General features: G+C 42.0%; 1 protein-coding gene across 1 annotated transcript in view; it reads right to left on the bottom strand.

The window, feature by feature from the left end:
* ARID4B (AT-rich interaction domain 4B) overlaps window positions 1–24,982 on the bottom strand; it is a 2,517,944-nt gene that overhangs the window by 826,711 nt on the left and 1,666,251 nt on the right. Inside the window, exon 12 of the mRNA XM_044058160.1 lies at window positions 20,826–21,007. Coding sequence (XP_043914095.1) covers window positions 20,826–21,007 — 182 coding nt within the window. The remainder of the gene's footprint in view (window positions 1–20,825; window positions 21,008–24,982) is intronic.

The following is a 24,982-nucleotide window of genomic DNA, read 5'->3' as shown; positions in this document are numbered from 1 at the left end:
AGAGCAATACAAGGGTGAGTCAGCAAAACCCAAATCAAGCTTTATTGTTAACTGTTGCAACTGTGGTGCCAATCATGAGTCTAAAAGAGAAAAATGCTTAGCATTTGGTCAGCAATGCCACAAGTGTAACAAATGGAACCATTTTCAAAAGTTTTGCAAATCAAGTAAACCTCACACAGTTATAAAAAAAGGTCACTTAAAAAAGCAAGTTGATCACATGGAAAGCTGCAATTCTACTTTCTATGTAGATGGTGTGTCAGTAATTGGTGAAAAGGTTGAGTCAGCAGATTTGTTGTCTAAGAATGAAGCATTTTGTACAGTCCAGATCAATGGTAAATCCACTGAGCTCAAAGGAGACACTGGTTCAAAGTGCAATGTTATGTCAGCAGACACTTTTTCTAGGGTAAGAGCTGGTGAACAACTAAATGTGGCCAGTTATGTGAAACTTGTTGCTTATGGAGGTGAAGAAATTCAAACCGAAGGTTCAGTAGTACTTTCATGTTATTTGGCTATGAAATACTCCAGCTTACTATTCTATGTTGTCCGAAGACCAATGCAGTCTTTATTGGGTCTAAGAGACGGTTTGAGAATGAATTTGCTTTTCTTTACCAAAGAAGTTCATCATATAAGCACATATCCTAATTCCAATTTGACTGAAGTTATTTTCCCAGAATATGCTGACATTTTTGATGATAAGTTGGGCAAACTTCCAGAGGTCATTCCAATGGTCAGACCAGCAAGAAAAGTTCTGATAGCTATGCAGAATAAGGTGAAAGCTCAGCTGGATAAAATGGTGTAACAAGGTGTAATTTTTCCCGTCACAGAACCAACTGAATGGGTGTTGTCCATGGTAGCAGCCGACAAGAAAGGCTCAGACGAAATTGGAATATGTATCAACCCAAGAGATTTGAACAAAGCATTAAAGAGACCACATCACCCAATGCTCACAGCTGAGGAAGTCGCAGCCCTGACACCGAATGCCACTGTTTTTTCTGTCTTGGATGCAAAAGGTTCATTTTAGCAAGTGATGCTTGATCACAAATCTTCACTAATGACTACTTTCAGCACCACATTTGGAAGATACAGATTCCTCAGGATCTCATTTGGAATGAATTCTGCAAGTGAAGTCTTTCAGCATGCAATGGAGCAATTTTTTTGGGTTATCCTTGTGCCATAATAGTAGATGATTTACTGTTTGGAAGCAATGGTGCAGCAGAGCATGACAGAAACCTTAGAGGAGGTCTAGACAGACCACGTGAAGTGAACTTAAAGCTCAATCCTCTGAAGTGCAAATTCGGACTACCAGAAGTTACATATGTAGGTCATTTATTTACTAGCACTGGCTTATGACCAGACCCTTCCAAGCAAGCAGCCATTCTTGAGATGTCATCACCAGATAATGTTCAAGCTCTACAGTGTTTTCTTGGTATGGTCAACTATCTAGGCAAGTTTATACCAGACTTCAGGGAGTTGACAGCGCCTTTGAGAGCTAACGTGCAAAAATGTTACATGGTCTTGGATGAAACATCACCAGAGAGCATTTGAAGGCCATAAGCAGAAAACTGCCACCCCATCCACATTAAGATACTATGATGTCAATAAAACAGTAACTCTTTCCTGTGATGGTTCAAAATTTGTTCTTGGCGCAGTTATTCATCAAGAAGGCAGACCAGAAGCCTATGTATCTAGATCTCTTACCCAAACAGAAATGCAGTATGCTCAAATTGAGAAAGAACTGCTGGCAATAGTATTTGCTTGTTCCAAGTTACATAATTATATCTATGGTCGAGCTATTCAAATTGCAACTGATCACCAACCTCTAGTCACTGTTTTAAAGAAGCCTATGCATACAGCTCCAATGAGATTACAAAGAATGATGATCAAATTGCAAAAGTACAACTTCAAAATGGTCTAAACAAAAGGCAAACTTCTTTATCTGGCTGATACCTTATTCAGATCGCCCAGAAATACCAAGGAACAGTTTGATGCAGAGAATTTTGACTTTGATGTCATGGAAATGTGTAATTTTTCTACCACGAGACTTGATGAGCTGAGAGATCATACAAAGACTGATCCAATTTTGCAAAAGCACAACCACTAAATTAATGTTGGATGGCTGTCAAAGCAATCTGGTGTACCACCTGAAGTGCAAACTTATTTTCATTACAGAGATGAGATGCTAATGGAAGATGGCATTATTTTCAAAGGTCCTAAAATTGTTGTTCCTGCTTTCTTACAACATGAATATATCCAGATTTTGCATTGTGGTCACCCAGGTTCTGGATCTACCAAAAGAAGGGTGAGAGGACCAGTATTTTAGCCTTCTGTAGCAAATGAAATTGCTAAAGTACTTTCTTCTTGTTCAGAATGCAATAGTACTAAACTGCTTTTGCAAAAAGAATCACTTTGGCTAAGTCAAGTTCCTGAACTACCTTGGTCAGCAGTAGCCAGTGATGTATTTGAGTGGAACAATCAGTATTACTTAGTGTTGGTAGACTCTTACTCAAATTGGTTTGAGATTGATTTACTACCTAATCTAACATCCACTGCTGTTATCACAAAGTTAAAACATCATTTCTCAGTCCATGGTAGTCCACACAAAGTTATTTCTGACAATGGTACCCAATTTACCAATTAGTTGTTTCAGAAATGTGCAAAAGAATGGTACTTTGTACATGTTACTAGTAGTCCAGAATACCCACAGTCAAATGGACTAGCTGAACATGCAGTACAGAGAGCAAAGCAATTACTAGAGAAGTCAAAGCATGACAACACCGATGTCTCTTTGAATTTACTCAATCTCAGAAACATACCCTGTGACGATATACGTGGCTCGCGTGCTTAGAGATTTCTATCTAGGCAAACCAGAACAACATTGCCTATGAGTTCCAGTTTGCTGAGGCCTAAAGCAAAGAACAATAGAAAAATCAGAGCGCAACTATACAGAAAGCATTCTTTCCAGAAGTCCAGCTATGATAAATCGAGCAGATATCTTCATCCATTGAAAGAAGGAAAGACAGTGAGGATACAAGTGGCGAAAGATTTCAACCGGATCGGTCAAGTAACAAGTATATGTGCCAAGTTGAGATCCTACTTTGTAGAATTTATGGGTGTGGAGTACAGGAGAAACCGTATACATCTTCTTGCTGTATCAGAATCAATATTGCAGCATTGTTCCTGTGATACAGACTCTAGATCTCAGAGCAATCCAGACAATGTTCCTGTTTCAGAACTTTTCTTAACTTCTAATTCCATTCCTGATGATGTTCCTGATGTCCCCAAAGCTGAACATTCGGCAGAGACAGTCCCAATTGCTAGACCTAATTCTAATTTTTACATCACATGATTTGGTTGTATTTCCAGACCTTGTGTGAAATACATAGCAACTTGGACATAACTGTCTATCTGTATTTAGTTCTGTACAACTGCATGTCAAAGAATTATTTGTATCAATTACATACCAAATAATATTGCCAATAATGCATGCCTCACTTCTCAAAGACGGAGGATGTCGAATAGAGTGTGTATGTTGTACCTTTAAGAAGCATTTCAAAGATAGCATGTGCATATAAACAGCAAGCACGTGCTAGCTTCAGTGCCATTTTGAGAGTGCAGAGAGTGAGCATGTGTGAGTGTGATAACTAGTTTATAAGTTTATCGAAGTTAAAGTTATTAAGCCTCAATCCTGATGTGTTTGTACATAATAAAGCTGCTTGAACAGAACCCACGAATGCTCGTCTGTGGATGAACAACAGTCATCATCCTAATCAACCTCCTTTTTCCCCACTTGTCCCAAATCTTTTTCACCATACTAGTAACTACGCTCCACTGTAATGGTTGTTCCATTCCAAAATTTGTAGGTTTAGTATGTTTTCTTACTATCTTAGGACAACAAAAGTTATGCAAATATAAATATCGACCTACCCTTTTCTTTTGTGAAGCCATAAAACATTTGCTTGCTGGTTCCCAGTCATTTAGAGAACAGTAACATCTTACAGTGCTGGGAGTTGTGCAATACGGGTGCATACAATTTGTTACATGTAATAAAGTTAACATAGTAAGGTATTATTACTGTAAACATTCCAGTAAATGTTGTTTAATATTTTATTTACTCACAGTCACATTTTGGCTATATGCTGTACATGCAACATTTGACAATATCTTTATGGCAGTATTTGTTTTCTTTGTATTGCTAAGTGCATTTATTACCTATTATCTTTGCCAATGTAGCCTAGGTCGTGCCTGAAAAGGGACATGGGACAAGTTCACTGTCCTGGTTAACAAAGTATAAATAAATACAAAATAGAAAATAAGAGGGTGAACATGACAGAAATAATTAAGGAACTAGCAAAGCACATTTTAATTCTGCATCATTCATGAGAAAGAAAAAAATTCTCACTGAAGGCATTGGGAAGTAGCAGAAACACTTACTTTGGAGTTCTTTCCAGTAGTAGTTGTCACTTGTACATGATACAGCAATGACCATTTACTGCAGTGAGAGTTTTCTCACCTCAGGATGAGTGTGTTGGGAGGAAGGTCTGTCAATACCTTTAGAACTACAAAAGAATCTCTTTACAAATGCCTACTTTCTTTTGCTGGAAGTGGCTAACAATTATTTATAATACAGAACAAGCTCGGACAAACACATAAATGAGGTTCACTCAAGGAAGCATACAAGCAGCTCTGTTACAGAAGGTATGTCAGATGACACTGCTTCACACTAAAACAACATCACTTCCTTATGTCTAGCATGACTCACATAAAAAGGATTGAAAGTCTATTCTGGGAGAAGGAATGAAAGCAAGTAAACAAGATCAAGTAACCAAGGCAGGCCCCATCATCCACCACTTTGTGGGAAACACATTAAAATTGTAAAAGAAGCACTTGGAGTGATTTGTGGTATTAAAATAGCTCAGAAAACAAGACTACAATGAAGAAAACACATTTTTTGAGTTTTAAGGTGGTTTTTTCCTTAAATTCGTTTTTCCCCTAAATTACTGAAAACCATCTCCTGTGTTGAAACTGCAACTTGAACTGCTTTTTGCTGAACTGGTACAAAGTTTTTTCCCGGCCAGAGCTTTTTCTTCTTCTGGTCAATTTTTCATTATTTTTTCCCCCAAATTTCTTCTTTGCTGGGATCCAGCCAATGTCATTACTAGCCAGTAACTGAAATCTGCAAAACTGATACCCTTTACTGGCTTTAACAATGTCTTGGTTTTCACACTGGAAAAATTCTGATCAGCATATTACTCAGTCAGATGTTATCTTGGAAGTACACTACAACCAAAACATTTTTTGAATCAAACATAACATAGGTCAGCTGTTTAAATTAAGTAATTTAACACAGAAAATAAGTGAAGGATATGCAAACTTCCCACCATAAATAAATACACTGAATAATCACTATATAATCACTATAATAACAAACACGGAATACCAGCAGCAACAGTTCCTCAAGCATCAAAACCAGGAAATGGTGAGAGACAGGACTTAGCCAAATAGTCCAGTCCTAAAAGCCACAGAAGAGAGTTCAATGACTACCAAGGATCCAGAACAAATAAACACAAGAAACTAGTCTCTACAATGAACACACAAACAAGGTGGAAAAACAGATTTCGAGCCCCAACATAAGTCAGCTACACTTTAGGAGCATGGGAATGAACGCCCTAATAGCATTATTTCACTCTCTGGTTAAAGCAGAAACTAATGGCTTAGTCCTGACTCAATCACACAGCAGTAAAAATGAACATGCACAAGCCATGATGTCCAAACTCTAGGGAAGGAGGCAATAAGGCTGTGTGTGCCAAAAGAATGCCAATATTCCAGATCACAAAACTGACTACATTGGAATTAACAAAAAAGATAACACAAAAAGTATGTCATTCCAACTAAAGTAACCTTTATTGGAACCAACTCCACCGACAAAAAACATTTATTTCGAATCCACTGAAAATCTACATAAAATAAAATAAAACAGTAATGTTTATACAAGGGATAAGTTCCATTTATCCAGACATCCATGCATCTCTAAATCAACTAACGCCAAGATCACACAGCAGTGGAATAAGTAGAAACCTCTTCACCCACACTGTTCTGAAAACTCACTGTAAATACAAAAAAGTACAAATCATTCCCTATATTGTAACAGGCACAGAAGCTAAACACATACTCCCATGCAAGGAAAGAAAATAACAATACACCTTATACCAACCTTTTCTACCACCACTTTAAACAAAACATAAAAAAACAAACTCCACAATGAAAATGGAACTGATGGAAAGAAATACAAGATTCTGTCTACTAAATGAAAACTCAGCAAATCATACATAAAATATCCAAGCAACAAATATGCCCAACTTCACAGTCCAGTACTACACACTGGTCAGGGCAAACTCTGTGCAGTAAATTATAACCAAATTACACAAAAGATAGTACACCATAGGTCTGCTTAGGCAAACAGCAATATCCAGATCTCATGAGCAGCATAATGAATGATGCAAAATTTAAAGAATGGATAAGACAATGGCCATAATGAATCATTTGGTAGTATAATTCCCTCAGCAATGGAAGTAAGCAATAACTGATTACCCAAGGACTCAAAAGAAGCAAAAACTGTAAAAATGAGCCAAAAAACATACTCCAAGAAAAGACTGTTCATAAACCAGCTAACAGCTGAAAATTGTATGTTACAGAAGTAGCACTGTTCAAACCCCTGGTTAAACAAATAAAGCTATACATTCAAAAAAGGAAGTTATGTACTTACCATAACTTTCCATATGAGTTGTTGATTTTCATTTGTCTTCAACCTGTGGGACTCGGATCCAGCACAGATCTGGCTTGGCTGTATACTCCAGCACTGGATCTGAAATCAAAGCTCCTCCCCTACCCATAATGTCCCACTTTCCATCATCCCCTCAGATCGAGTTTGATGTGGAACAGCACCAACTCCTAACAGTTTAAAAAACATTTTTACCCTGACCAAAAAGGGCAGTGGTGCACAGTGACTCAACTCCACCCAAGAAGACACCTATAGCTGCCTCTGTCCAGTCCCCTACATAGCCAAAAAGGGCAGGTGGGAAGGAGGGAGGGACAGTTGAAGACAAATGAAAAACAACTCAGGTGGAATACTATGGTAAGTACATAACTTCTTTATCTGAAATTTTCATTTGATCTTCAACCTGTGAGACGGAGTCCCTAGCTACAATAACCTTGGGAGGCCCTCATGGAAGAATATTCAGGAGCACAAGCTGAGCCAAAAGATGCCCTGCTCCTGGAAGGAATATCCAGTTTGTAATGCAAAATAAATGTATGTGAAGAGGACAAGGTAGCAGCAGTATGAACCCTGGACCAAAAAGTTGCAGAAGTAGATACTGATCTGGTGGAATGCGCCCAGACAGGACCCGGTACAGACAAACCTTTGGAACAACAGGCCAAAGAAATCCAATGAGCAAGAGTAACCTTAGAAACAGGCTTTCCCAGACGTGGTTTAGAGAAAGACACAAAAAGCTGATCCGACCGTCGCAAACTTTTGGTTCTATGCAAACAGAAATGCAGCTGCCTCTGAACTTTAAGTGTAATTTGTATTCCCCTTTATTCTGGTAGTTCGGGAAGAAAACTGGCAAATTAATAACATGGTTAATGTTTGCTTCAGAAGCCACCTTTGGTAAGAAAAATGTGTTAGTCCAAAGAGACGCTCTGTCCTTATGAAAAATCAAATAAGGGGGCTTGATAGTTAACACCTGCATTTCAGAAACCTTCTTGGCTGAGGTAACAGCCACCAAGAAAGCAGTCTTCCAAGATAAGAATTGTAAATCAACAGTGGCAGCTGGTTCAAATGGCACAGAAACCAAGGCCTGTAAAACCAGAGTTAGATCCCAAGGAGGCGCGGGGTACTTGATAGAGGAGGCTGAAGAATAAAACTTAAAAAAAGGCCTTGCAAAGCTCAGATGAAGCCAAGGAACCCGAATTCTCACCCACACGAAAATTAGAAATCACCACCAACTGAGCTTTAACTGTAGAAAAACTAGCCCCATTATTAAAAATATGAGCTAGAAAATCCAAAATGGCCAGGACAGGAGCTGTAAATGGATCCAGATCATAATGAGAAGCCCAGACAGAAAAATGTTTCCACTTGCTGGAACAGATCTTCCTAGTGGAAGCCTTATGAGCCACCACCAAGATCTTTTTGACAGGAGAATAGAGCCCGGGAATTCTGGCCATCAAGGAAACTGGAGCAGCCAAGCAGTGAGCTTTAGGCTGACTAAATCTGGGTGAGGAACCCCTGACAGGTGCATGATCAGATCCAGAACAGGATACAGAGTCCAGGGAGAACACACTAGATAAGACCTCATCATGGGGAACCAAACTTGACAAGGCTAGAATGGAGCAATGAGGATGACTTGAGTTCTTCAAACGTGTTTTCAGAATAAACTTGAGAATCAGAGGAAGAGGAGGATAAGCATAAAGTAGATTGGAGGGCAAAGCATGGACTAGAGCATCTCTGGGTGACTACCCCAGAGGGGGGGATCAGAGCGAAACACTCACTTCACTTCGCACTGGAAGGAGAGGCAAAGAGATTGCAACAAGGACGGCACGTTTGGAAGATCATGTCCGCTACTGACTGATTCAGAGACCACTTGTTAAGGGATCAGAATAGTTATGCTGAGCCTGTCTGCTAGAATGTTGGAGTTCCCTGGAATATGTGTTGCCACCAGAAAATGGTTGAACAAGATCGTCCACTCCTACAATCTCATGGCCTCTCGGCAAAGGAGATAAGATCTGGTTACCCCCTATTTGTTGATATACCAGACTACTGACATGTTGGCTGTCTGGATGGCAATCATCCTGGTAAGAAGAAAGGTGTGGAGAGCTTGCAGTGTCAAAAGCACCACCTTCATCTCCAAGACACTGATATGCAGACTGGTCTCCAGGGGGAACCACGTGCCTTGGACCATCCGTCTCATGCAATGCCCCCCCCTCCGAGCAGGGAGGCATCTGTGGTCATAATGATCGAGGGGGAAGGAAGAAAGTACAGTTTTGTACTTACCATAAATGTAGATGTTCGAGTGTTCACACTGCTGCAGTCATCACACTTGGGTTATCCTGCCATCAGGCAGTGCCGCAGTCGGCCAGAGCTCCAAAGTCTTGGTCCGGCGTCGGTTGCTGTCGCTTCTTCCCTGACGTCAGTGCGCCAGGGGTATACAAGAGGCATCCGACGCCATTTTCTTCAGTTTTTCTTGCCCCAGATGTCAGATGCCCCCAAGTAGGTAGGCAATACATATTGCTAATAAAACATGTAAAAGGAATACCTTCAGTTACAAGCAAATACACCACAAAAATTGTACAGGATAGAAAATGTATAGAAAAGTTCAGCTAGGTCAGAGGGGATGGAGGGAGGGTAACCTGGACTGCAGCAGTGTGAACACTCGAACATCTACATTTATGGTAGGTACAAAAATGTACTATGTTCATCGTGTTACACTGCTGCAGTCATCACACTTGGGTTGAATCCCAAAGCTAAGGATGGGTGGTGGAACTAAACAGGGTTTGGAGAGGCTAGTAGGCCCTGCAAAACTGCAGTGGCAAAGCCAGCTCTGGTTTTAGAGTATAGAGGTAAGTGATGGTGCTTGGTGAAGGTGTGCACTGAACTCCAAGTGGCAGCCTCTAAAAAATCCTTGGTTGGTACCCCGCTGAGGAAGGCTGTTGATGTTGCTGTAGCCCTGGTGGAATGGGGCCTAATATTACCAGGTACAGGTTTCCCATGGTGTGTGTAGCAGAAACGGATACAATGTCCTATCCATTTTGAAATGGTCTGTTTTGAGATAGCCTTTCCTTGTGATCCTGTAGCATAGGATACAAAGAGCTGGTCAGATTTTCTGAAAGCCTTAGTTTTGTCCAAGTAATAACGTAATTGCCTGTGAATGTCCAAAGAGTGTAGGAGCCTTTCCCCTTTGTTCTGGGGGTTTGGTTTAAGGCCACACTGGATACCACCTTTGGCATAAAGGAAGGGTTAGTTCGTAAAGTGACTCTGTCGATGAAAAATGATGAAAGGCTCCACTGCCATTAGGGCCTGTAGCTATGAGACTCTTCATGCTGAAGTTATTGCTAGCAGCAGGGCAGTTTTCCATGATAGAAACTGTAGATCAGTTGTAAAAGCTAAGGGCGGTAGTGTAAGTTTTTCCAAAACAAAGTTGAGATCCCAAGTTGGTGTTGGTGCTCTCCGGGGAGGTCTTATGTTCTTAGCCCCTCTGAGGAACCGTCTTAGTAATGGATGTGAAAATATAGGAGGATCCGTGTTGTAGTGAACTAAAATAGCTGAGGCGTGGATCTTAATAGATTAAAAAGAAAGTCCTTTGTGCAACATCTCAGTTAAATATTGAAGAATCTGAGGAATATTTGGGACAAGGGGATTTTGGCCATTAGCCTGGTTCCAGGCGCATAATCTTTTCCATTTGTCTGAATAGGCTTCCCTGGTGCTGAGCCTCCTGGCCTTCAGAATGACATCCATGACAGCTTTAGAGAGAAGTGTTGACTGGTTGTTTAGGTAATTTGCCATGCAGCCAGATTTAAAAGTCTTGAGCTGGCTGTGTAGAATCTGATTGTTTTGCTGAGTGAGCAGGTGAGGAATTGGAGGTAAAATCCATGGTGGGCCTTGAGCCATGTTCATTAGTATTGGATACCAGTGTTGGCATGGCCAGTCTGGAGCAATGAGTATCATTTGTGGCCTCTCTAATCTTTCAGCAGCACCTTTGCCAGAAGAGGCAGTGGAGGAAAGGCATACACTGTCAATGTTTTCCAACTGAATGAGAGGGCGTCCACTTTCCAAGCTAGTGTGTGGTATGTCCTTGTGCAGAATTTCCGTAGTTGGTAGTTTTGGGGGGGAAGCAAACAGATCTATGTCTGGGCTCCCCCATTTTTGAGTTGTCATTGCGAATACTTGTAGATTTAGTTTCCACTCGTGAGGATCTATGATGTTTCTGCTTAGATCGTCTGCCAATGTGTTTTTCTTTCCTGGCAGGAATTGTGCTTGTAGTTGAACTTGGCAGGTCAGTGCTGTGTTCCACAAGGTCATTGCTTGCCTGCATAGGGGGTAGGAATGTGTGCCCCCTTGCTTGTTTATGTACCACATCACTATGGTGTTGTCCGTCTTTATTAGTTGTTGTCCTGGATGTAGGAGGCCCTTGAAAGCTGTTAGGGCATTTTGTACAGCTAGCATCTCTTTTTGATCGATATGTAGATGCCTTTGATCTGCAGACCATTTGCCCTGAATACATTGTCCTGCCATGTGTGCTCCCCAGGCATAATCCGATGCATCTGTTGTTATAGTTTGCCTGGCTGGGGGTAAGGCAAAAGGCTGACCCTTGTTGAGGTGACATGCCTGAGCCCACTATAGAAACTCCTGTTGAAGGCAGGGAATGAGTGGAATCATTGTTTCCAAGCTGTGGCTGTGCTGAGTCCATACACTTTTCAGGTACCACTGTAATTTCCTCATATGCAGTTTTGCAAATGGTATTAGTAGTATGCAAGATGCCATGAATCCCAAGGCCTACAGAAGTTTTCTTGCAGGGAGTTGGGTCTTTGTTGCCATCATTTTGAAGTACTGAGTCAGTTGTCCTTGCTTGTCCGGCATGAGATAAGCCATCTGGTCCGTTGTATTTAAGCTGGCATCCAGTAATATTATGTCTTGTGAGGGCACTAGTTTTGATTTCTTTTCGTTTACTCTGCACCCTAAGCAACTTAATAGGTTTTTGACAAACGCCAGATGCTTTAAAAGAATGTCCTTGTTTTCTGCTTGAATAAGGCAGTCGTCCAGGTATGGATATATTTGAATTCCTCTTTGTCTGCAGTATGCAATTACTGGTGCCAGGCATTTTGTGAAGACCCTGGGCGCAGTATATAAGCCAAAGGGCAGTGCAGAGAATTGGTAATGGGTTGAACCTGCTATAAATCGGAGGTATCTTCTGCAAGTTTGTCTGATAGGGACATGCAGGTATGCCTCCTTGAGGTCCAACGTTACTAGCCAAGCCTTCTTGCCCAGCATGGGAAGAAGCTGCTGTAGTGTTAGCCTCTTCAATTTGGGTACTTCCAGATATGCATTTAGAATTTAGAGGTCCAGAATGGGTCTCCAGGCTTTGTCCTTTCGGGGAACTAGAAAGAGTCTTGAGTAAAATCCTTGTCCTTGCTCCTGTGTTGGGACCTTTTGAATGGCTCTCATGTCCATGAGAGCTGAAATTTGCTTTTGAGCCTCTGCCCATTGATTTGGTGGTAGGTTTGGAATTCGTTTTATCCTTGGTAAAGTGTGAAAGTAGAATCCGTATCCTTGAGATACAATATTTAAGACCCATATGTCTTTTGTGATGCTGTGCCAGTTGTCTGCAAAAAGTGCTAGTTTTCCTCCCAAGGGAGCTGCCAAGAGGGATTTGCTTGGCAGTCTGAGGAGTAAGTCATTGCGTTTGTCTTCTGATAGTCTGAGACCTGTCTTCTCCTTCTTTTTGGGTTGTGGCACCCCATTGTTGAGGCTGATAAGAGCCTTGTGACTGACCTCTGCCCCTTGGGCGTCTGTATTTGCCCCTCTGTGGTCTGGCAGAAGCTGGAAAGGACCAGTTTTTAATTTGGCCAATTTCTGCTGAAACGAGGGGGTTGAACCTGTAAAAAATCCTTGACCGTCTGCATAGATTTTGCTTTAACCTCCATTTTCTTTAAAACCTCTTCTGCTTTTACACCAAATAAAGCATCCTGCTGTAAAGGTGCATCCAATAACTTTGCTTTAACATGATCAGGTAAAGTTTGTTCTTTAAAGCATGCCTACGTATTTCAGACCCTGTCACTGCTGCTCTACAAGAAGCTTCCAATGAATCAAATCTACATTGCAAAGTATGTTTTCCCACTTGTTCAGCTGCATGCAACAAATCTTGCATTTCCTTGTAATCAGGCTGTTCTGTATGTGTGATCATTTTTTGTTTTAATTGAGACATCAAATATTGTTGATATTTCAGCATGTGAAACTGGCAATTTAAGGCCCTCATAGCTAGAGTAGCTGAGGTATACACTTTCTTTCTCCATCTGTCTAGTGCTCTAGAATCCCTTTCAAAGGGTACAGGATTTTTAGCAATAGAGGCCTTAACCCCTTTGGGACCCTGGGAAATGGTTTCTGGGTCAGCAACAGGGCTTTTATATAGGAATTTGTGAGAGTCAGGGACTCTGTTGTATCTGTCTGGTTTGGCTGGTGCAGGAGGTAGTGAATCTGGGTTAAGGCTAGATTCTGAATAAACATCATCCACAATGTCTAACACGGGTGGAATAGCAAGTGGTCTGTGCTGGGGTAGTAAAAGGAACTCTCAGAGCCTTTTCTTAGAATCAGAGTAATCCTGGCCTTCCCAGTGGAAATGTTCCCACATGGTATGTAAAGTTTCCCCAAAAGAGTAGTCTTCTGGGGGGGATGCTGAAGGGATAGACTCTTCAGTATCAGAGTCTTCATAAGGGGGAAAAGAATATTCCTGTTCCTCAGAAGAATCTGAAGAAATTGAAACCTGGTCAGAGGAAGCATAGTCCTCCTCCTGTCTTGGCCTTTTATCAGGAGGGGGATGGGAACCCCTGATAAGGGTAATTAAATCTTCAGCCATCTTAAGCATCTGTTTCTTAAGCATGGGGCTTTGTACTGGAGACTGCTGTACAGTCTTCTTTGTTTTTAAAGGGGTTTTCAGCTGCTTTGCATAAGATTTAATAGTGAGTGTAGTCGGTCTGAAGATGCCTTCTGCAACTGAAAACGTTTCAACTGCACCGGAATCTCCTTCAGCCATGGAGTCGGAAGGGCCTGAAGGTAAAGGTTGTGGAGGCCTAGCAATCTCCGCTTGGGAATAGGATGCCGCCTGGGGTTCTAAATCAGCGGTCGTCAGGGGCTGTGTAGGCGCCTCACTGAAAACCGGAGAACCGGCGACTGGCCTAGCAGAGGCCTCTGAGTCTGGTTTGGGTCTCGGCTGCCTGTCTTTATCTTTGCGTTTTTTATGCATTCCGGTTGTCGGTTGCTCCGATGGCATGGTATAATTAAATTTCCTACCAAAATAATGTCGGGCGAAATCAAACCGACGTTTAATAGCACGTTTGTTAAACCTAGCACAAAACAGACAACCTGTGACGTCGTGGTCTGGGCCTAGGCAAGGAATGCAATAAGAATGAAAGTCCTTATGAGGTATTTGCTTCCAAGAAATACAATTGTTAAACTTTTTCTGACATCGGACTGAGGCAAGAAAAGGTTCCCCAACGGGGTACTTAGCTTTAATGAAGACTTCGGTCTGAAATTCGATTTGAAAATCTCAGGAGTCGGCCGACCGGCACTTGCGAACTGCTTCTGCTTCGGGCACCGCACGGCAAGAAAGACTGAAGAAAATGGCATTGGATGCCTCTTATATACCCCTGGCACATTGACGTCAGGGAAGAAGCAACATCAACCGACGCCAAACCAAGACTTTGGAACTCTGGCCAACTGTGGGACCGCCTGACGGCAGGATAACCCAAGTGTGATGACTGCAGCAGTGTAACATGATGAACATCAAATGGATGGCCCAGAAGAAGGTCTGGGAACTGAAGCCACCACTGGAGAGAGTCCTTAAAACTTGGGACAGCCAGACCAGATTCAACAACTGAAGGTTGAGAAGGGACCATTGAACTGCTAAGGTCCACTGAAGAATCCTCATGTGAAGGCATGCGACTGGTAAAAGGGTGATCGTGGCTGCCATAGACCCCAAATCCCAAACCATACTTTGCAGGGGGAAGATGGGTCTGAAGAACAGCCTTCACGTGATACTGAAATGATAATAACCTGTCTGGAGGCAGAAACATCCTACCATGTATCGCATCCAACCGAGCACCTATAAAGTCCAACACCTGAACAGGCACCATGTTTGACTTGGCTAGATTGATTGTGATGCCCAGGGAAGTGGGTAGGAGGAGAAGACAATCCCTGTCCTGAATCAGTCGATGCCTGGAGGGAGCAGAAAGGAGCCAACTGTCCAGGTAGGGAAAGACTTGAAACCCCTGCAGCAGCCGGTAAGCTGCCAGTACTGCCATCACTTTGGTAAACACCCGGGGGACAGTGGAGAGTCCATAGGGGAGCAATCTGAACCGAAAATGACTGGCTCCCAGGCGGAAGCGAAGGAACCATCTGGAGCATCTGATCATCTTCACATGATAGTACGCATCCTGAAGGTCCACCGAGCACATACAGTTATTCATCTGCAGAAAGGGCAGAATGGAATGTAGGGTGACCATTCAAAACTTTGTCTTGACAACGGACAGGTTCAGGGTAGAATGATCCAGGATGGGTTTTAAGACCCCCATTTTCTTTGGCACCAACAAGAACCTGGAATAAATGCCTGATGTGGACTGGTCTGGGGGAACGGGCTGGCTTACTCGTTTTTTGATTTCTACAGCTGCCTCCTCCCATTGAGCAGGTGGAACATCTGAGAGGTGTTTTGTCGGAGAGGGAGGATAAAAAAAGGGGGGTGGAGTAACCTCTGTATATCAGCTGACCCTGAGCATCCTGGGAAAATCTCTTAGATTTCCGAAACCACATCTTTTTGACCCCATGCTGATTCCTCAAAAAGGATCTTTGCAGAGTAGAGAAGCAGATCCCAACAGCAGACAAGGTCTTCCAGTCTTTCTTGTTCTGGGTAAGAGTATCACAAATAGTTTTGCCAAACAAGGTTGAACAGTCAAAGGGGCCATTCATGAATGATGTCTTGAAAGGTTCCGAAAAAGCACAAAGCCAGAGCCAGGCATGCAGACTAATGGCAACGCCCACCCCAGCAGCCCTAGAGGCACCTTCAGTTGCATGAGAAAGCAGTCTCATGGACTTGTTAGAAATGGAAGGTAGGGTGGCCATACGGGAGGAGAAAACCTTCTTCCCTGCTGACAGGGACCCCGGGGCAGACTTAGTGACCTCCTAAATATGGGCCAAATAGTTCAGTGCACACAGACAGAAGGTGGCTGAAGCATATGCTTGCATCCCAAAGTGGTCCATCACCCTAAACTCCTTCTCTGGGGGATGGACCCAAGAGCTCTCCTGGTCCAGCTCCTTCTTGGTAGCCGCCGCAACCACCATGGCATCGACTGGGGAACCCTGTGACCAATGGGGTGTGTCTGAAGGAGCACTGAGAACCTTGTCTGGGTGCTTAGGGATGGGCTTAACTGTGTCCAGTTCCTTCCATGCCCTACTAGAAATAAGATCCACTAATGGATTCACAGGGGGGAGGGGTACACACAAGAAGTAGAAGGCCCTGTGCCAAATGCTTCCAGGAATACAGACTCATTGGGGTTGGGCTTGAGGGTAAACCACCCACCTCTCTGGTGCAGGATTTCCATGACATCATCAAAGGAGATATTATCAGGGGATGACCAAGGGGAAACCTCCCGTTCATCCAAGTCTGTATCATCAGTGAGAGATTTTGGTGGTGAATCTAAGTGCCTCCCCTTGGACGCATGCTTCCAAAGAGCCTCCTCAGAGGGAAAGTCCTGGGAGGACTTGGAAGCTTTGGGAGATTCCTGAAGAAGAACCTCCTGGGGGAGGTCTGGCAGTAGGCTGTCCCTGAGGGGGCAGAACAGAAGTCTCCAGCCTAGAGCAGAAGGAGCCACGGTGGAATCCGAGGATAAAAGTGTCAAGGCTCTTGAAGGAGCCAAGAGGACCCTCTCCACCACCTGGAACACCGAAGGTGAGTGGACCATGGAAGGCAGTGCAGGAGGAGCCAAAATCATCAGCGTCAGACCCTGCCTGGTCACCTTCCCAGGCATTGTGGGGAGAGTCGGAGCAGAGCTTCCCCACGTCTAAACCCAGAGAGGAAGGGACAGCTCTGAAAGCCTTGCAGTCAGTGCTAGCCCCTCAGAGCTGATGCCGAAGCTACGGCTCTGACAGTCAGTCTGCTCTGACCACATCAGAGCTGAATCATTCATGATAACTATTGGTATCGAGGTACCAGGGACCATCGGCGACAAAGCCTTAACACTTGGAAACCTCAGACCAAAAGACATCAAAGCAGAAGGAGATATCGGGAGGAAACCAGACAGCGTGCTCACGGCTCCGTAGGGGGACAGCACAGGCAAGACTCCCAGATGAATCTGGGCCCGAAGAAACTTCATCATCCCGTCCAACTCGGCTTCAGACAGGTTCCAAGTGGGCTGAACACAGGAAGGCACCGAACCCTGCCTGGAATGGTGCCAAAGGGAGTCAGAGCCAGGAGACCTAGCCTAAGAACTCTCCAACTCTGGGAAGAAGCGAGCCGACCGTAGCTGAGGAGAACTCCAGGCTAACTTGGGCCTAGACTTAGCAGGTGGTTCAGCCAAGGAAGGCTGCACAGGAGATCTCTTCCTCAGCCAATCCCACTCCTTGTGTCTGACCCACTCTCCATCCCCAGGCTTCTTGGCAGGAGTTTGAATCCCAGAAGCAGAGGTGGTGGAAGAAGAGGCCACGATGGGTGGAGGAAGTAGGCCCTTCAGGATAAGCTTATTCCTCCTGTTGATAAGTGTGCAGGGGTTGAGACCCATGTAAATCGAGCAGAAGGAATCAAAATGTGAGACCCCCAAACACACCATGTACAGTGTGGGCATCAGATGGAGGAATCTTATGCCCACACTTCACAAACATTTTGAACCCTGGTTTTGGAGTTTCGACCATAGGGACAAGAAAAAAATTCAGGCACTCACACACACACAACAAAAAAAGAAAGGAAAGAAAGAGAGAATAGAAAGGTAGCAGGAAGACTTTTTTTTTTTTTTTAACTAATCAAAATGTCTAATGCGGGGATAGAAAGGCAGAAGAGAAAGTGTAAGTAGAAGTAGAGAATCGGAAGATAAGACCCAAGAAAAGTACTTACAAACCCCTAAAAAAACCTTGGAGGAACTTGGACCAACTGCAACCTGTGCTGTTCAAAATGAGCAGCAAATAATATCTGATGGGAGGAGGGACAGCGGGACATTATGGGTAGGGAGGAGTTTGTATTTCAGTTCCGGTGCATGAGTATACGGCTGAGCCAGATCCATGCCAGTTCTGAGTCCCACAGGTTGAAGATCAAATGAAAACAACAACTTCAGATCAAATTATTTGTCCAATGTAACTTCAGTTTGGAACAGTAGAAGACTCAAACATAGGTTGATTGCCAGAAGGAGCTGCCGGTCAAAACTGATCCAGTTTTATGACTGAGTTATAGGTGAATGTGAGAGGACACAGTCTACTTGGACTTCAGCACTACCTTTTACCTGGCCCCACATAAAAGACTGGAAAAAAATGGAGAGGTTGGTTGCAGGACCAAGACTGAGGAAATGGATAGCTGTATGGCTGAATGGTACAATACAGAGGCATGTGTTTAAAGGGATAATGTCAGGAATCAGGAAAGTGACTAGTTGACTTCTACAGGGGTCTACCCTAAGTCTAGTACTCTTCAGTATGTTTGCCTCAGACATATCGGAGGAAAACAAGGACAGGATCAACCTCTTTGCTGCTAACAAAGACAGGTGCTGCAGTGCAGGATAGTGAGGGTGAGCCTAGCAAAGGATTTAGAAAGGCAGAACAAGTAGGCAAAAACATGGTAGTTGAAGGTTAGGCTCATAGGTAAATATTATGCAATCAGGCTGCAGATTACCACATGTCTAGGCAATGACGGCCCAGTGACCAAAGGTAGGAATCAAACCCTATACCTTGTGTTTATGAGGTAAATATTTTAACCACTGTACCGACCTCCAACCCCTCAGTTGCATTTCAGAGCAAACAAATGCAAAGTAATGCTTTAATGCCACAGCAACTCTGGTGTGAAATATCTGCTGAGGGACAGGAAATGATGGCAACAGTTCAGAAATGGTCTGGACCATTGGGAACAGAGTGACAGCACACTGTCAGCAGCAAATAGAATGATGGGGTGCATCTGCTACATGGAGTTAGATTCCAGAGGCAAAGAAATAATGCTCTACTCTAGAGGGCTTTGTTCAGAACTCATCTTAAGTACTGCAAGCAGTTCTAGAGGCTGCTGGAAGGAATCCAGAGGAAAGCTACAAGACAGAAGCCTGGAATGAAATATGACCAAAGTCTACAGCAACTAGACTTCTCACTAGAGTCCAAAAGGGAAGGTAGAGACAAGATAAAGACGTACAAGATCATGTCAGGATGATGTAATAGGATCATTCTGAACAAGAGACGAACCATAGTGATTAATTACTCCCTAGACAGTGTTGTGGACCTATTGAATGAGAAATGAAGAAGACATCCACAGAAGCATTCAGAAGTGCATGAGACAGGTTGAAGGGTAAAGTGACAGCAGGAATGGAAAAGTAGAACGGTAAGACAATTAAAAAAAAAAAAGTACAGACTAGACTTGTCACCTTTTGCCATTAGACAAATGCAATGCAATGCAGTGAATCAGAAAATGCATTTATTTACCAAGTTAATTTTTCGATGTGTTAATGGGGTAGATGAGCTGTTCTAGGGACTGTTTTCAGTCATGATCAGAGCCAAAAGACAATAAAGATACAGAGAGTAAACAAACTGAATAACATTGAGCTTTTTACAAAAACAGAAAAGGATCAGCTGTGATATGACAAAATGCAATGAGAGATTAACAGTATATACAAACAGAAAATAAAACATTTAAGCAAGCATATTACATCATGTACAATAATGGTTACAAGGAAAATAAAATCCACCATTTTAGAGAATGATGAGAAACCATAAACTCCCAATATCAACAGTTGAAGCAGATGAGTGAAGTATAGTCATAAATTAAAGCACATTATAATAACCTGACAGCATTTCTGCATAAGCCCCGATGTTGGGGTCTGTGTCCACCATGTCGCTCTCTCAATTGTTACAATTCCAAGTTGCACAACTGTGACAATGAGGGAGGGATAACTGCTGACAACATTGTTTTTTCATTCTTCTCCTAAGCACTATGACCTGTCTCCCTGCAAAACTAAAATCTCACATTAGAATTCAATATGTAAATGATTCAATGAAATGCATGTGCAAGGAGTAACTCTTGTCAGCGAAGTGTGCTTTAACTAAACATCCTTCTGCAAAGTGCAATGGATCCTATAAGGGAAAATATACTTAGCATCTTGGCACGAACAGCTGCAGAGTGACTACCGGCAATACTTGGTTAGGCTCAAATTACAGGTGACTTAATATCATAGAAGGCATTTTTGGGCACTAAAACTTGTGAATTATTTTTCACACACTTTTCAAAATGCAACTTTTAGCTGGATGCAATAAGACTGGTCATGATTCCATATCACACATTCTGATGGAAATACAGTTTAATACATCACTCTGTCCTGATCAATACCATCTCATCTTACTTGCAACCCCTTTCTGACATTCCATACTTCTGCAACTATTCCTCTGAATCTCAAGGTGTCTGGCAAACCATGTCATATATCAGGAGATGGAGCACAATACATTTCATGTCAACTGGCCGACTATATCAAGAACTATATAAAAGTCAGCCCTCCTGGGCATATCAGGAGTTATTTTGTCACTTACTAGCATGCACTGAGGAAAAGGCAAAACAGGTGAAGGATTAAGTCTACTGTCTCTTAGTATGTAACATCTTGTTTTAATGCTAATGTTATACAAGGTCCTCATAAGGGTATACCCCACTTTCATTATTGTCAACTTTTGTTTATTTGTATTTATGGTGTTAAATGTTTGTAATCAACATGGTTATGCTAACAAACATATAAACTTAGTGCAGTACACATAAAAAAATGCCAACAGAAATACAAGGTTCATTTGCATCAGCATATGGATTTTTTTTTAAGATTACAAATACTTCAATGTTAATCCTTACCTTGATTTTTCATTTTGTTCAGGCTCTTCTTTTATATTAGTATTTGTACTTTGATGCATCTCTTCTGCTTGGCATTTTGGTTCTTCTGTATGATCTTCAAAATCCATTTCTCCTTTTTTACTCTCCTTTTCCTTATCCAAGTCAACAGAACTTGCACACTCATGTATAATTTTCTTTTTCTCCTAAGGCAGAAAACAAAATCATTGATGAAAATGCAGTGCTACTTAAAGAAACGTTAAAGAAATGTATAGTTCAAGGTGACACCTCAAAAATGCAACTGTCAAGGGAGAGGACTTTGCAGCATATCACTGACAAACATGACAGAAGGCATTAAAATCTCAATGCAATCACTATTCTGCCAAAGCATATCAGTGCCAAGATGGTCCTCCATATTCCTTTAGTATTTCATAACTAATTAAAAATAACTATTTCAGTATAACTGAATTTAGTAAAGTTATATGTGTAAAAAATATCAAAGAACAATGTGCAACAGCAAAACAAACTTCTGTGGGCTGTAAAACCTGACATTCAAATGATAGTAGATGAAACCATAAAATATTCATGGACCACTTAATACATGTTGATTAATAAAATGGTTAAAAGTGACAAACTATGATGTTACCACCAGTTCCATGCTCCAAACAGGTCAAAATAATGCAAATGCTTATACATAAACAAATGTACTCCCTTCTTGACAGCAACCATACCTTTATGATGACTGCTACAATTAGATCACATCATGAGCTGACACTGCACTGCATTTGTTATATATCAGAAATATAATGAACAAGACAGACTTTTCAAAAGCCTTTTGGATCTGTCAGGTACCACCTACTTGTTACGTAACTGGGCATTATCATTTACTTATTTGTTACCTGGGTATACGTGCTAGATCTGAGTGCCACTTTTTGGGGTCTCTGGGGCACTATCTAAGGAATCAAACAGACTGCAATCAGCTCATAGCTTTTATTCTCTGCACAAATTGCACAGAAATAAATGGATTTTGTGAAAACAATACAACCAGAATTATATTCAAGAGGAAGAGTGAGGCTCAAGGGAAGGAAGGAATTAAGCAATGTATCTAATGCTGGAGTGAAAGAAAACAGTTAAAAAGATAACATATACATATACTGCATGAAAATAATGGAAAATGTTACTATGATCTACTTTTGTTTTTTCGGTTAATGTATGTATACCCTTATATCCATGCCATTACTATACTATGTTTGTTTGCGTCTTTCGGCTTTTCCAGGTTAGGGGTCGCCACAGCGGAACTCCGGTCCGCTAATGATTGGCAATAGATTTTTACGTACTGGCTTGCCGGGCCTAACACACAACCTTCAACGAAGGAACGTCCATTCACGCATGTCGCTGCACAGAAGACGCTCTAACTGAGAATCGAACGGGCAACGTCTAACTGTGAGGCGACAACGATACCGCAGCACCACCACCGCAGTTTTAATAAAAATGTTTTAAAAAAAGTTTGTCATGCTAGTAGAAAGAGTACAGAGGCATCCAAGCTGCTGACTAACAAATGCCTGAATTGACAGATTATTGAAGAAAGTAGCTATGGTGACTGCTGTTCCGGAGTGCACTTTGACCATGAACTTCAAGGGATTCTTATAGGTTTGTAGGTAAGTACTAGGCCAGCTGCCCTTGTGGGCCACTTTAAGTCTAGCCAGTTTATTTTTTTGTGCTTGAAATAATCTATCCTATTTGGTTACAGCTTGGCCTTGGCCATCCAGTGGTTGATAATAATTATATATTTTAATTAACTATATATTACCCATAATAAGAATAAGTGGGATCATACCATAAAAATATTTAAGGGGATCCGTACATGGGATAGCTGCCTTTGACCATTAGTAGTACAGGGGGCAGTCCTGGAGTAACTTTTTTGTTTCCCATCTAAAAATCTAAGCTGCGCCTGAATACGGACTGGGATGAAATTTGTTTTATGTGGATGGGGAGTCTGTTCTACAGCAACAGTATCCTCTGTGAGATATATACATGTCCCTCAAAACCTTTTGAATGATGTTGCAAGCAGAAGTGTACATCTCTAGACCGAATATTTCTGATGCCATTTAATTTTACTGATGTGCAGTAAATCCATCAGCAATGGGTCAGAAGATGCCTTGTATGCCAGACATAGGTCACCTTCTAGCAGTCTGTAGGATACCATACATAGTGACAGGGTTTTAGTCGGTTTATGTAGGATATGTTGTTTTGGCCTTGTATCATTTTAATAAGGTATCTCTCAGGGCATTCCAGTTGTTGCATGTGTCTAGACAGATGCATGCCAAAGACAGCATTATATTCAATGACTGGCTTAATGAGGGCTGAGTAAAGGGGGACAATGACATCTCTAGAGCTAGACACAATCCCTTTGTTTATAAGCTGTGCAATATATAAGCATTTTCTTACAACAGACCCCATGTTGGTTAAAAGTTAAGTCATTGTCCACATAAGTTGTCAAAACCGGGACAAATCTTACAGGTGTGTTGTCAATGTGGTAGTTCTCTGGGGTACATGACTTTTCAAAGGATGTAATAATGCATTATTTGGCATTTAGTTTCACTCCTTAATTTTGACAAGAGTTATTTACTTCAGACAAACTATCCTGCAAGATGGCCAAGTAATTTGGGGATTTAATGACTGCTCCTAGTTTGCAGTCATTTGCAAACTTTCTCAGCCATAGACCTTTAGTATGGGTTTTTAATTTAGAAAAGTAGATGACAAACAGGAGAAATCCCAGCACAGAATCCTGGGGTAGTCCATTGGTGACTGGTCTCTTTGTGGAGGTAACATCCCCTATTTTGATCATCTGCAGCCTATTTGTGAGTCAGTTGGCAATCCAGCAAGTGACATAAGATTTTATTCCCAGTTTATTTAGCTTTTCTACTATGCCTGACTGGGGAAATGAGTCAAAAGCTTTGCCAGGATGAGCTATGTGATGTGCACCTTTTTGCCTTCATCCACTGCTTTGGTGACCTTTTCAAACAATCCACCAGGTTGAGTAAGCATGACCTGACCTTGATGAATCCAAACTAAGATGGGTCGAGTGTTTGGAGATTCCTTATGTCCTGATTGATTAATTCCATAAGTCTTTCCATGGCTTTGCAAATGAGGCTGGCCAGACAGTCCATAATAGCCTGGATCTGTGGAAGACCCGCACTTATGCAGGAGAATGACTAAAGCTGTTCTCTATTTGCTTGGTACAAAACTTGTATGGAGATAGAGACTGAACAGTGCTGTTGCTAAACTGTGCTTCATGTTATTTAAGATGCATCCAATGATACTGTCAGGGCCCACTGATGCAGTACTTTTAGATTTTGATAGCACTTTTAGAACTTGGTCTTGTGAGAGAGCTGGTAGCAAGACAGTTTCACGTATACCTTGAGGGACAAATGTAGGGGAGAGAGGGGTCAAGTCAGAGCTAAATTTATTGGTCAGTAATTTTGCTATACCTACAGCCTCAGTGTAGGTAACATCTTTCACACTCAGCTCAGTGCATTGTTCCACTGTGCTTCTGAGGTTATGAACATAACTAAAACATGCATTTTGACTGTCTTTGGCTTGGGTACCTATTTTAGCTTCAGACTTGGCTTTGGTGGATTTTATTTTTATTAAGCTCGTGAGTAGTTTATTTCAGTGAAAAGGGCTCAAAATTCAGAGAATTACTCTTGTTACTTTTGATCAAAATTCTTTTCCTTTTATTATAAAGCTTGTTGAGATTATGGTTTCACCATGTGAGTTTGTTTCTGCAGTTTGCCCTTCACTTGTTCCTATGGGGAACAGCTGCATCTATGCAGCTGTTTACATGCTGGTATACTGCGGTAGTGTACATTTCTGCATATTCAGTGGAGCTAACTTAGTTTGGTGGGGTTTAAACTTGCAAATATATCACTTAGGAATAGACAGTCTGTCTTAAAGAAATTTCTGAAGGTACTGTGGCTGGAAGGGAGCTCTGGTTTCAGTTTTATTTAGAAGGGGATTGCTTTATGGTCAGACCTAACAAGTGATGAAGATACTCATGGGATGGTGCAAGATGCTCCCATATTAGTAAGGACAAGATCCAAGATGTTACTTCCTCCAAGTGGTTGCTCTAATTTTTCCAGGGCATTTGTATTAACAAACTGCAAGAATCTCTGTGCTTG

Source organism: Protopterus annectens, chromosome 16.part0, assembly GCF_019279795.1.
Source record: "Protopterus annectens isolate FY-2018-M chromosome 16.part0, PAN1.0, whole genome shotgun sequence".
Lineage (NCBI taxonomy): Eukaryota > Metazoa > Chordata > Ceratodontiformes > Protopteridae > Protopterus > Protopterus annectens.
The sequence above is the reverse complement of the archived record's forward strand: the minus strand, read 5'-3'. Positions and strand labels throughout refer to the sequence as shown.